Genomic DNA, 13,346 nt, shown 5'->3' on the forward strand with positions numbered 1-13,346 from the left:
CAAATTGGTTTTGATTTTTTTTCTTAAATTAGTTCTGATCTTTTTCTTAACCTGGTTCTTTTTTTCCTCAAATTGCTTCTAATTTTTTTTTCTTAAATCAGTTGATTTTTCCTCTTAAACTTATTCCCGTTTTTTTCCCTGAAGAACTGGCAGATCCTTCCAGCCTTTCCAACTCCCCCAACCAACAACCCCCACCCTCCCTTGACCCACCTGAAAATCCCCAATCCAGGGGGTCTCCCCGTTTTCCGAGGCCGTCAGTTCCTCCACCAGCACTGATGGGAACACCCCGACTCTGCCGTTGAACTCCCCTTCCCAAAATCCATCGTCATCCTGGTTTTCCTTGTTCAGGATGCGGATAATGGCTCCCTCTGGGAAGGACAGCTCGTCATCCGTCTGCCCCTCGTAGTCATAAAGTGCTTTTACAAAACAAACTGAAGGTGGAAAGGGGAAATAAGAAACAAACCAACAAACAAAACAGTTTAATTGGAATAAGCCAAAAAAATAATAGGAATTAAACACAGATTTTAGAGCTGGAATTGAAGATTTGGAAGTACTTCTCCAGCCTGAAAGATTCCGTTGTGGCTGAGACAAATTATTTTGTGTTTCCTTAATTTTAATTCACGTTAAGCTCAATCTGTGAGGTGAATTATGGAGATCTGACACAAAATAATTCCTGAGCTCTGCTCAGATCCAGGTCAGTCCCTGACAGGAGGCTGTGGCCAGGTGGGATCGGCCTTTTCTCCCAGGAAATCACTGACAGGACAAGAGGGAACGGCCTCCAGTTGCCCCAGGGGAGGTTCAGGTTGGAAATCAGGGAAAGTAAAAGGCTGGTTGACCACTGGAATGGGCTGAATTGGGAAGTGTGGGGGGGTCACCATCCCTGGAAGTGTTCAAAACACGAGAAATGCAACACAGTTTGGTGGGAATGGTGGGATTTGGTCACAGGTTGGCCCTGATGGTCTGGGAGGTCTTTTCCAGCCTTAGTGATTCCGTGGTTCTACAAAATCTGAGGAAGTCTCTCTCCCAGACTGGATATACGGACTGTTTTCAAGAAGCAGCTTTAATTAACACACTGTTTATTTTCCACTGGTATTTACCGCTGGAGTCTCCATTGAGGCTTCCTGAGACTAAATCCACCTCCGTGGAGTTGTTGGAGGTGTGGGATCGACTGTCCAGCGCTGCCAGGGACTGGAGCATGCTCAGGAGGCTGCTGGAGGTTGGGAATTGCAGGTACTTCTCCGGCACATATCCCACCTGACCCGCCTTATTCCGTGCCTGGAAACCAACCACAGGAGAGATTCTCTGCTTGTGCACAATCCTCTCTGGAAAGAATCCCAGTGCCTCCTCCCATCCCAAGCTTTATTTCTGATGGAATTCATGAAAACAATCCCAGGAAAGAGATACCTTTACCCAGTCTTCCATGTCTCCATCCTCGATGACCTCCAACACCTCGTGCTCCTCTATGGTCAATTCATCCGGCTGGGAAGCCTGAAGGCAGAACAGGAGGGATGGGAAAAGTGGCTTCAGGAGCAGTGGAAAGAACATTTTCATCTAGATTTCTATGTAAAAAATGTTTTTTGAAACACTGGAAGTTTTATGGTGGCGATACTTTAAAAAATCCAAATTAGTTTTGTCTCTTTATTACCACTCACAGGAGCCTTTTTCCCTCAAGGAGAGATGGAATCCCCCCCTATTCCCACCTCGTCGGCTCCCACATTTATTATTGATCTGTAGAACAATTTTTCTAACCAATTAAAAAAAAATAATCAACCACTGACCTTATAGGAATAAACAACTTTGCAGGTGAGGGGGTAGTTTCTGAGGGTCCCAGAAGGACTGGAACTGCTGTCATCAAACACGTCCATGCTGTCCTCAAACTCCTCCCCTTCCTCCTTCTCCGCATCAGCATTGATCTGTTCCAACAAATTGCATTTGTTTATGCAATTAAGTAACAGCTGAGAGACAGCAGTGAGAAAATAACAATAAAATCCAGTTGGTTCGTATTTTTCAGTGCGGTTTTTTCCCACTCGTGGTTACTGAAAGTGGGCAAACCCCAATGATTAAATCATATTCAACACAGGATTCTTAAATAAGATCAGCAGAAGAGTCACCACAGAATCCCAGGATGGTTTGGGTTGGGAGGGATCTTAAAATCATCCAGTTCCACGCCCTGCCATGGGCAGGGACACCTTCCACTATCCCAGGTTACTCCCAGGGATGGGGGCAGTTTAATGGAAAAAAAGAGAATTTATGCTACTGAAAGATTCAAGTACCTGTGACCACGAGTTATAAAATAAATCTGTAGTGGAAATATTTCAAGTTGAAAAAAATCAAGCCCCAAAATCAGCATATTCCGCACAACAGATTTGCTGCAGTTTATTAAAAATAATAATAATAAAAATTCCTTAGAGGAAAAAAAACTTGCTATAAAAGTTTAAATAAAACGTGAAAAATGCTGGAAAAATACAAGTTTCTATGAATGTAATTTGGGCAAGGCTGCCATGAGCTGTGCTTTGGCCTCGTGCCTGGGCTGGGTTTTGAATAAACACTTTATCTCATGTGAAAATGATGGAATTATCCTGTGAAAATAGCCCTTGGAATGAAAGGCAGCACTGTTCTGTATTTGCCATCTTCCCTTTATTTATTCCTTTTCATGGGGGGCGGGGAGAGGGGGGGAGATGAATTTGGTCCTCCCTGGGAAAACCGAAAGGCTGAGAAATGAACAGAAAGTTAAGCTGAGCTCAAAAAATCCCTAAACCAGCCCTTTGCTCTTCTAAGCCTTGGACTCCAAGAGCACAAAGATTCATCACTTTTGCACTGCATTAATTTTTATTACATTTCTTGACTAAATCCTTGCAATTCCAATGATTTTTCCCCACCACCACCACTAACTTCCACTCAAGTGCAGTTTGCCTCCATTGCTCCTTCGGTGTTTTCATGGACATTGGGATAACCAAAAATTCCTTGTCCTACACGTGGGTGAGGCTTTGATTTTGATTACCAATCAATTAGAAAGTGTGGCAAATTGAAGGGTTTCCCTCCTGTCTGTGCCTTTGGCTGTGCCTGGGCTGTGTCCCAGCTGCCATCCATAGGGAACATCATGGAAATTAGTGGATCATGTCTGGAAAGGCTCGTTTGTGCAACATCTGCTCCTGGTTTTCTACCACGAGGAGGGAAAACAGGGTTTCATTTTTAGTGTGTGGCTGCTCTAACTTCCTTTTCCATAAAATCATTGGGGAAGGAGGCAAGGAGAGGGAAAACAGGGCTATAGAAAACTGAGGGGTTGGTTTGATAAAGCTCATCCTTCTGCAGGGTCTGGGATGAAAAACTGTGTTGGGAAGGAATAAATACGTGAGAAATCAAGGAATAAATAGATGAGACTTAATGATACCACAAAGTGTGGAACAGGCAGCAAAGCCAGGAATAAATCCAGGTGAGGTGAGGAGAAAAATGGAATATATTCAAGAAAAAGAGTATGGAAATAAAAATATATATATAAAAATCTATCTTGGTTTGTTTCATTTATACACAAAAGAGATCAGACACCAAAAAAACCCTATCAAAATCCCTTTTTTTTTGTCCTCCAGAGCCCGTGGCAACCACAGGGAACATGTTTATACTGAACCACCTCCAGTGTGATTTGGAATTCAGGACTGACCACGAGCACTGACCTGATATTCCAGGTGCTCCAACCTCTTCTGTTTAAAGGATGCTGCATCCCTGGATTTTAAAAGCATGCGGGTTCCTGTCCACAGCAAACTGCAGACTGGAATTCTGACCCTGCACCCCTGTCCTGCTTCAGGTCCCAGCAAACACAGAGCACAGAGCCCATAGTGACATTATTCTCTCACTTTTATTCTGGAAAAAAAACCCAATCTGCCTTCCCAGGATTCTGCATTTCATCCTCCTCTCCGAAAGGGACTGGAGAGGTGATGGGATATTAATTCCTTCAGCTCCTTCCTGGAGTAGATGAAATAAAGGCATCAGTGCTGCTCCCTGCTTTTTTTAGCTCTTGAGCTCTCAGAGCTCTTCAGCTCTTAGAGCTTTGCTGCCCAAATTATGCCATGAAAAGCAGTTGCCATAATTTGGGACATCACACACTGCCCACTCCTCAGGGGTGAAGTGAAAGTGCTGCTTGTTCCAAGCTGCAGTAATTCCTCTAATAATGACATGCATCCTCTAATAATTTTGGGAGCAGTTCTAAGGATTCCAGCTCTGGGCTGTCCCTGTCCAGCCTGCCAAGGTCAACAGAGCGGGGTTTTTTAATCCAGGAGTCCATGGAAGTGTAAAAGGGGAAAATGAGCCTCAGAGCTGAACCTCCCACGCTGTGGCAGGACCAGCACGGGCTTGGATCCAACTGCTGCCATATCCCAGAAGACAGGGAATAAGGAGTTGGGAGCAACCCAACAGGTACAACTGGAAGGTAAAGGAGGTGGAGAACAAGAAAAAAAGGGAATAAAAGCACAGCTCTGGAACAAATCCTCCTCTATGGTGGCTGGGAGGGATCTGAGGTGAAACTCACTCAGCGCTTTCCACACACGCAATTCCTTTGGGATTTGGGAAGGCTGAAGCTCGGAGGTGCACACTGCAACTCGACCTTCTGACTGCACTAATGCTGGGAATAGAGCCCGTGGAGACAGCCTGTGCAGAGCAGTGACCACAGCAACCTGCACTGCAAAGCACCAGCACCAGAGCTGTTTGGAACCTCTGAGGAGAAAAATCCCAGCATCCCAAAGAACGCATCCGGGAAGCGTTGGTAGAAACATCCCAACACCCTGAAGGAAGCAAAGAGCGGATTTGGGAAGCTGAGATTTGGCTGAGATTTCATTCAGTGCTCACTCACATATGGAGAAACATCGAATGAGGGAAAAGCATGGAAAAACATGGGGAATGAGGGAAGAGCACGGAAAAACACGGGAATGAGGGAAGAGCACGGAGAAACATGTGAATGAGGGAAAAGCATTAAAAAACATGGGAATGAGCACAAGCAGCCACAGCTTCTCTGGGCAACCTGTGCCAGCGCCTCCCCACCCTCACAGCCAGGAATTCCTTCCTTCCCAATATCCCATCTAACCCTGCCCTTTGGCAGTGGGAAGCCATTCCCTGTGTCCTGTCCCCCCATCCCTTGTCCCCAGTCCCTCTCCAGCTCTCCTGGAGCCCCTTCAGGTCCTGGAAAGGACTCTGAGGTCTCCCTGGAGCCTTCTCTTCTCCAGGTGAACACCCCCAGCTCTCCCAGCCTGGCTCCAGAGCAGAGGGGCTCCAGCCCTCAGAGCATCTCTGGAGCCTCTCCAGCCTCTTTACATCCCATCCTAAGCCCGGAGCTGCCTCTGGAGAAGCCCCAGGTGGCCCTGGGGCGGGTCCCACACGTACCAGGTGCGAGGAGCCGTTGTTGGGGACCGAGGGCAGGTTGGCCCAGCGCTCGTTCTCCAGCTCTTCCATCACCTGGTTCATGGCGCTCTTGAGCCACGTGTCCACCGACACCCCGATCTGCTTGAGCAGGTCCAGCCTGGCCTCCGCCTTCAGCTTGATGATCTGAGGGGACAGACACAGCCAGGTCAGACCCACGGCTCAACCACAGCTCAAGTGACAGAGCAGCTCCACCACCACCAGCTCCTGGGGCTGCTCCACCTGGAAATGGATCCTGGTCTTCCTTCCCTTGCCCCAAGTGTGAGCCAAGAGACGAGGGGATGGTTATTTAGGGGATGGTTTTGTAGGGATGTAAAGCTCCAGACCCAGCCAGTCCCACAGCCCGGGGTTTTTAAAAGGACAGCCCCTAAGAGTTTATATTCCTTATTCGCGCACTCAAGCAGGTTTCCAAAGGATTTTCGAAGTGCCACAACCCAGAGAAATCCCAGGATTTTTAACATGAAATGAAATGAATGAAATTAATCAAAATACTCCAGTGTGCAGGCCACGGGTGCCCTGTGAGCTGGCGACTAAACTGAGTGTAAAACGTCAACAGATCCGATGTGATACAAACACACACAAACCCACCCACTCTTTTTCCACCAGCACTTGCCAGAGATCCCAGGAAACCTCTTTGTTATGGAAATAGAGGATGTTAATAAGTCCAAAATTAAATAAATATCCCACTCCAACAAACAGTTTCATGGGTTTTGTCTTCAGAACAGCATGAAAAGGGGGTGGTTTCTGATGGCTGGGCTCACTTCAGCATCCTGGGCACAAATCCATGGCAAAGCACCACCCTGATCCAAATTGTTCATCAGTCTGAACAGGAGCAATGGGAAGGGCAGCACAAAGAAATTCAGAATGCCAAAAATTCAGAATTTCAAAGAACTGGAGGAGAAACCTAAGAATAAACCTGAGGATATTTATGTCCAGTCCAGCTCCATCATCACCCTCCCGTTGCACTTGCTCAGCAGAGCAACAAAAATCAAGTGATTTCCCGAAATTCCTTCAGTGAGTCACTGCTGGAGGAAACAACTGAAGCAGCCTGGAATTCTTCCTGCATTTCCTTTCACAGCACTTGGCCATTTTTAGCAAAGTTTCATGTCCTTTCTCTCCCTTCCAGTCCCTCCCAAAGGGAGCAGAGGCACCTTCCTTCAGCATCACTGCCTGTCCTGACACATCAACTTGTCAGCAGCACTGGGAATCCAAGCAAAACCAGGAAAAACACATGGATCCAGGCAAAAATTAGAGGGAAATTCCCTTTCCAGTAGTGGCTGAAGCACAGTAGGCTATGAAAAAACATGTGTACAGTGAATGAAAGTGTCGGTTGGTGCCACAGTCTTACACAAATCCTTATTATATATAAAAATTTGTGTTGAGCTGAGATGATCCTGGTATTTTCCTTGGCTTTAATCCTGGTATTTTCCTTGGTTTTGACATGTTGCTGTTACAGAATCAGCGAATCATCTCTTTCTACTGAGAAAAGAAGTCAGGAAATAAATGACTGTAACTCCTGTTAAGCTGAACCCCCAGACACAGCTCCATTTTCACTTCAAACCTATTTGATTCTAAACCTGATTCAAACAATCAAAGCCCTTTTGAGAGACACCCTTTTTAATTCTGCTTAGAAAAAAAATGTGATTTTTAAAAGGTAGGTAAGCTAGAAGAGTAAATTTATTATGCCAAATATATATCATCTTGCTGCCTAAAATAAACAAGCTGCTCCAAGATCCTTGACTGTGCCTCTAATTCAATTAATTTTAATTTACCCAGCAAATCCAATGGAGTTCCCCCTTCTCTGTTTACACCCAGTAGTTTTAATAGTCAACAAATATTTGTTCCAAACCACAAATGTTTGGAGTTTCATTCCACTGCAGACAAACCATAAAAGTTTACCAGCATTAGGTCAGGCCTGCACTTGAAAGCTATTTACGAGCTGAGATTAGATTTTTACCTAAATAATTAGACCAGATTTAACAGCTTCCTACCTAGATGAAAAATCAAAGTAAAACAGCAGTTATTAGTCTAAAGCTCTGCTCTGCTTCTCACACAGGAACATATTTAAACCTGGCTTAGTGTGGTCTTGGCAGTGCTGGGTTGGACTCGATCCTGGAGGGCTTTCCCAACCCCAAGGACTCTGGGATTCAGGTTTCCAGTGGCAAACTGGCATTGCCTCATCCCTGCAAGTGTCCAAGGCCAGGCTGGACAAGGCTTGGAGCAACCTGGGCTAGTGGGGGGTGTCCCTGCCCATGGCAGGGAGTGGCACTGGATGAGCTTCAAGGTCTCTCCCAACCCAAACCAGCCTGGAATTCCAGGATCCTGCTCTCTGACAAATCCCAGGTTCGGATTACGCTGCAAACCCACACCGATGAACACCCTTAAAAAAAAAAAAGCCTCAACCCACTCCCAAAGCCCTGTTCCCTCAAAAAGATCCTCCATTTCAATGTTAGCACTCTAATCCCTGCTTTTCCCTCCCTCTGGAATGAATCCCCCTGAGGGGACACACGTGCTGTGCCTCCTGCCCCAGTGCCCTCCCCTGCCACGCACTCAGACACCTGAAAAGATTTTAAATCACTGATTTTCCCAGCGATTCTGAGCATTCCAGGAAGGCAGCTGAGCTTCCAAAGCCCAGGAATGCCGGAATCCAGCACTGGCTCTGAGCTCTGGGTGATGCCAGACGTTCCTGGTTATTAAAGCCTCCCTGCAGGACCAGCATTTCCCTCTTTCCCAGTGAAATTGCTGTTTACAATTCCCAGTCCCCAATTATTATTTAATAACTAAGCACTGGGGTGTCTTTACCCTGATTTCCACCCACAAAATTTACCCTTCTGGGGGTTTCCTGCTTCTCTGAGCTGTTTTTTTTTGGTGGGAGGTTGGGAGAAGATGAAAGGAAAAGAAAAAAAACAAAAACAATACCCTAAAGTTTTCAAAAATATAAACACTGTTATCTGTCCCTCACATACCTTTGGTTGCTCTACATGGAAGAAGGAATAATTGTGTTTATTTACTGTTCCAGCCTTAATTAAGCAAAGGTTTGAGACCCACAGCTTAGACAAGATGAAGATAAACAACTGCTTTAGAAATCAAAATGAAACCCAGCAAGAAAATCTTCCAGAGCTGTTCCCTGTTCCCAGGAAATAAACCCCAAATGTTCTTTTACATCCCACAAACACATGGTTTTCAAAGCCTTTTAAAGAGGTGTTGGGCTCAAAAGCAAACACAAAAATCCAGCAAAGCTGATCCAAAGTTGCCCCAAAAATTTGGTTTAGGATTGTTAAGATCAGTTTTAAATGGATTTTCTGGAAAACAGAGTTGCTTTATTTGATCTTTTTATTTGATCTCCAGGGTTCAGAACAACTCCAGTGCCCTGCACAGGTTGGTTTTTTTTTTTCCCCTCCTAAAGAATTCAGAATTGTTTACTGTACACTGATGAGCTTGTTCAGATAATTAATTAGGATTACAAGTGGACCTAAACCATTTTATTCCACTAGAACGTATTTATATATTTATTATTTATATTTATATATATATATAAAATATATTTAGTCCATATTTCTCTAGTGGCAGGAACAAAATCACAGAATCAGAGAATGTTGGGATCATTTAGGTTGGGATCATGGACTGTCACAACCAAAACCAAGTGTTTTAGCCAAGAAGGAAGAAACATGGAAAGATTTTGGCAAAATATTCTGGGAAGACATTATTATTGTTATTATTGTCCCTATTTAGGAAAATTTTTAGTTGAAATTTTAGGCCAATTCCTGAAAAAGGTATTAAAATGAAATAATTCTCTTCCTCAAAAGTAATGTATCCTTTAAATTTTGGAATTATTTGCACAGTGGGAGATAAATGTGACTATGAGTCACTTTTATTTAAAAACAATTCAAATTCCAATTTGGAATGCCATGGATTCCTCCAACCCCAAAGTGAGTCTTATTCCACACAATTCAGTTTTTAAATCAAAGTCCACTGCTATTAAAATAGGGATGGATGAGAAGTTTAAACAACAAAATTCAACTTTCACTGCCTTGGTGGCAGCCAAAAAAATAAAAATAATAAAAATAAATCCTATCCAACAGACTCACCCAAAATTTGGATCCCAGGGAATTAACTAATAAATTACATTTTCTAACACAACACTGAGTAGGGTTTTTCAAGTGGAGGTCTGTGCAGATATTCCAGTGAGTTCATTTATATGTTAAATATCCTGCATAGAGCGAAATCAGAGGAGGCTGTTGGGGTCAAGCAAGGAGGAAATGAAACACTGACACAGATAAGAGTGAATTCCAAGGTTAACAAAACAGAGGGGAAGCTGTTCATGGACAAGAGTCCACTTGCAGGGACTGGCAGATGGATTTTTCCCAAGCTCAGGCACATAAAACATTAAAGATGCCTAAAAAAGACAAAGCAGTCAGTGGGGAAGGAGATGGAGAGTAGATGGGAGCAGTGTTGGATTTGTAGGGTTTGGGAAGTGGAAGGAGATGAAGAATAGATGGGAGCAGTGTTGGATTTGTAGGGTTTGGGAAGTGCTTCCCAGGCTACTGGTAATGGGCTGAGTGCAAATCATCCCAATTCTGTAAACAGAAAAGGAAATGTACATAAAATGCATGATGGAAAGCCTTAGGAGCGCATTTCTCTGTGGTCCTGGGAATAAATGCTGGTTCTGGATATGGTGAAAAATGTTGTGGACATTCAGAACCAAAACCATCAGAGAGATTTTTAAAGCAGAGGTCAGACTGGAGACACCCTCAAAGCCCATCACCTGAATGACTATGAAATGACACTGCATTTGAACCCCAGGTTTTATGGAGCTGAGCTGGATTTTCAGTGGGGTTCACCTTTCAAAAGAACTGAGTGAGAGCAAACACAAAATCTATAAAGCAAGGCAAATCAATATATTTGTACTCCAGTCTAATTCCTGATCCTTTACCAAAAGGAGTCTCTTGCCTTAAGTCCAACCTGCCCTTGGACACTCCCAGGGATCCAGGGGCAGCCACAGCTTCTCTGGGCAACCTGTGCCAGGACCTCCCCACCCTCCCAGCCAGGAATTCCTTCCCAATATCCCATCTAAACCTCCTCTCTATCAATTTAAGCCCACTGCCCCTTGTCCTATCGGTGTCTGCTGAGTAAAAAGTCACTCTCCTGTCCTGAAGGTCCTTCCCAACCCACCCCACTCTGTGACTCTGTGACCCCATTTCACTTCTTTTCCTGAGGCACTTGGAATTTGTTTCTCTCCCACTGTTTGTGAGCAGGGAAGGACACCATCCCTGCAGGAGATGGTTTAAGTGCAGAGCACACACAGTAAAAGCAGGATGAGGCATAACCACGTCTGCTGGAGATGCAGGCAGGGTGTGATTAATAAACCAGAGCCTCAGCCAGCCCAGGAGCTCAGCCAGCAACACAACTGTCAGCACAGCCCAGCAATAAATATCCCAAACACAAGGAGAGGGAGAAAACAGCCCTCCAAGCACCACTAAAAATGGCCCTTTGCCTCTGAACTCATCAAACCCAGCAAACAGCACCGTGATGAGCCTTAACCAAACATAATCTGGTCCAAACGCTCTCCTGAGAGTTGCAGATGAACTACTGATGAGACAAAATATAATTAAGTGCAAACAGGATTAATTGCTGTGGAGGCCCCAAGACCTTTCCTGAGAGCAAATGGGAAACCTCCCACCATGGTGGAGAGAGGAAAGGAGCATTTCTAGAAAGCTCCACCTTGTGTTTCCCCAATTTCCACAGCACAGAGCAGTGGAGACAGTACATTTTTGTCCCCAGCAGCTGAAAGATAAAGGGATCCAGGCAGTGGACAACTGGAAAGCTCAATTACTTCCTCAGTGTTGTCACAAAAATCAAAGCTTCAAACACAGAAGTTCTGGTTCAGCGGCCTGAGCTGGATGAGTTGAGTGCAGAGGAGCTGCAAAAATGGTTGATTTTCCCAAATTATCAGTTTTCAAATCCAATTTCAGTATCAATTCTGAACTTTTTTCATCGACCTCCTTTCCAAATGATGCTTGAATTGTGCCACCTCCAATCTGAACAAGCACCTTCTGCTCCCAGTGCTTGTCTTCACCCGAGCCCAGCCCTGACACGGCAGTGGTGGAGTTTCTCTGGATCTAAACTCTACTAATTGCCAGCAGTGTTACTGCTCTGCCAGTGCTAGATGTATTATCAGTCATAATCTCACATAATTCCAACATCTCCTCTAAAAACAAGCAAGCAAGACAATAAAAAAAACCCCTTCAACAAACCCCAAACCACCTGTTTTTCAGAAGAAAATGTGTGTTCTGGTTCTCAGTCCCAGCCACACCTGCCCTGTACCAACTGCACAGGAACACTCTGCTGCAAGTCCTAATTTCCCCCAAACTGTAATCAAGGAGTTTGCTCCCCTGAAACATCACAAGGAAAAACACCTCCTTATCCCAGGGAGAAATAAAATCAGGGATAACCCACTGAGGTTTTATGTTCAGGCACCTTTTATGACAAAAAACTTGGGGTTTCTCCAATATCCTGATCCACTTGTGCTTCATTTCTTGGCTGAGCTTTCAAATTTCACCCCCACAATTACAAACTAAACCTACATATTTACACCAGTAAATCCCTGAATTAGTATAACTACGATGCAGATCCTGAGTTATTCCCAGAGGTTGGATTTCAGTGGATTCAGGGTCTCCAAGGAAGAGGGAAATGAGATGAGCACATCTGTGCCCAAAACACCCCGGGGAAAGCCCATAAATCCTCTCCAAAAGGTCCTGGCTCAGCTCATCCTGAGACCACTTTGTCTTCTGGCACCAGAGGGATCTGTCAAGGATATAAAATTCCTCAGGGAAAAACAAGTGGAAATGTCTAGTGATGACCAAAACAGCTTTGCCAGAAGAAAGGCAGAATTTAATCCCAATGTGCTCGTGGATTTATCTTCCCCTTCAGGAATGATGAGGAAATAAAAGGAGGAAGAGAGTGGATTTGCAAAGGAGAAAACACCAAGGAGTGGGGCAAGAAGCCAAAATGGGATAGAACGGGCAGGTTACTCCAGGCCCCAAAATTCCCATAAAAACAATAAGCATTTAAAGAGAAGAATAGAAAAAAATACCCCAAAAGGAAGAGGGGAGAACACCTTTAGGATGAAGTGGTTTTCCAAGCACTGATGGAACACACACATCCTTTAAAAACAAAATAATGACTCTTCCCAACAGCAGCAGCAGCAGCACCAAGTGCTGCAGGTGGTTAAAGATCTGATGTGAGAAGGTGATAATGAAGCAGAGAGTGTTAAAGGGTGAATTCCCCAGGGTGTGGCCACGTCTGGTGCCAGGCAGGAGTAAAACACCTTCCAAAATGTGACCCAGAAAACACTTCTGGCCCTTGCTGGGGGACTTGTTTCTCCCCCCCAGCCTTGATTTATTTAATGAATTAGAAATATCAACCAGGAACAAAACCTGTGTAATCTCCCTTATTTGACTTTTCCAGTCCTTTTTTTCCTGAGTACCAGGAAGTGTGGGAAAATGTGTCTCCTTGTGAATTCCAGTAACTGGCTGTTGGCTCCTGCCAACCATCCAGAAACCTTCCATCCCTCCTTGTTATCCTGAAATCCACCTCTCTGAGGCACTGAGGTAAATCAGGGTCTCTTTGCTCTGCTTTACTCAGCAGCTGCAGCTCCTTGACCCCAAACACGGCACAGCAGGACAGGGAAAAGACAATTCCACACCCTCCCTACACCCTAAATACCCAGCTGTAACTTTTCCCACTAATACCATTCCCCTTCCCAACCCTCAGCAATTCCAGCTTCATCAGCTGCACTTCAATATGCAGTTTTACAGGCTGGAAAGAATCATCACTGCATTACCAAAGAAAAGGTTTTAAATCAAAACTTAAGTTTGTTCTTCCCTAGGATTTTATGTGTGTAAAAATCTCCTGTCTAATCACTGTTCTTGAGCTTAGTC

General features: G+C 44.6%; 1 protein-coding gene across 2 annotated transcripts in view; it reads right to left on the bottom strand.

Moving 5' to 3' along the window:
* FCHSD2 (FCH and double SH3 domains 2) overlaps positions 1–13,346 on the bottom strand; it is a 111,862-nt gene that overhangs the window by 5,569 nt on the left and 92,947 nt on the right. For both annotated transcript variants that reach the window (XM_050333464.1, XM_050333463.1), the window contains 5 exons: positions 5,371–5,532; positions 1,779–1,913; positions 1,405–1,488; positions 1,098–1,275; positions 211–431 (listed from right to left, as the gene is read on the bottom strand). In XM_050333464.1, the coding sequence (XP_050189421.1) occupies positions 211–431; positions 1,098–1,275; positions 1,405–1,488; positions 1,779–1,913; positions 5,371–5,532 (780 nt within the window). The remainder of the gene's footprint in view (positions 1–210; positions 432–1,097; positions 1,276–1,404; positions 1,489–1,778; positions 1,914–5,370; positions 5,533–13,346) is intronic.

This window comes from Myiozetetes cayanensis, unplaced genomic scaffold (genome assembly GCF_022539395.1).
Source record: "Myiozetetes cayanensis isolate MyiCay16 unplaced genomic scaffold, myiCay2020 scf5-8, whole genome shotgun sequence".
NCBI classification, from domain to species: domain Eukaryota; kingdom Metazoa; phylum Chordata; class Aves; order Passeriformes; family Tyrannidae; genus Myiozetetes; species Myiozetetes cayanensis.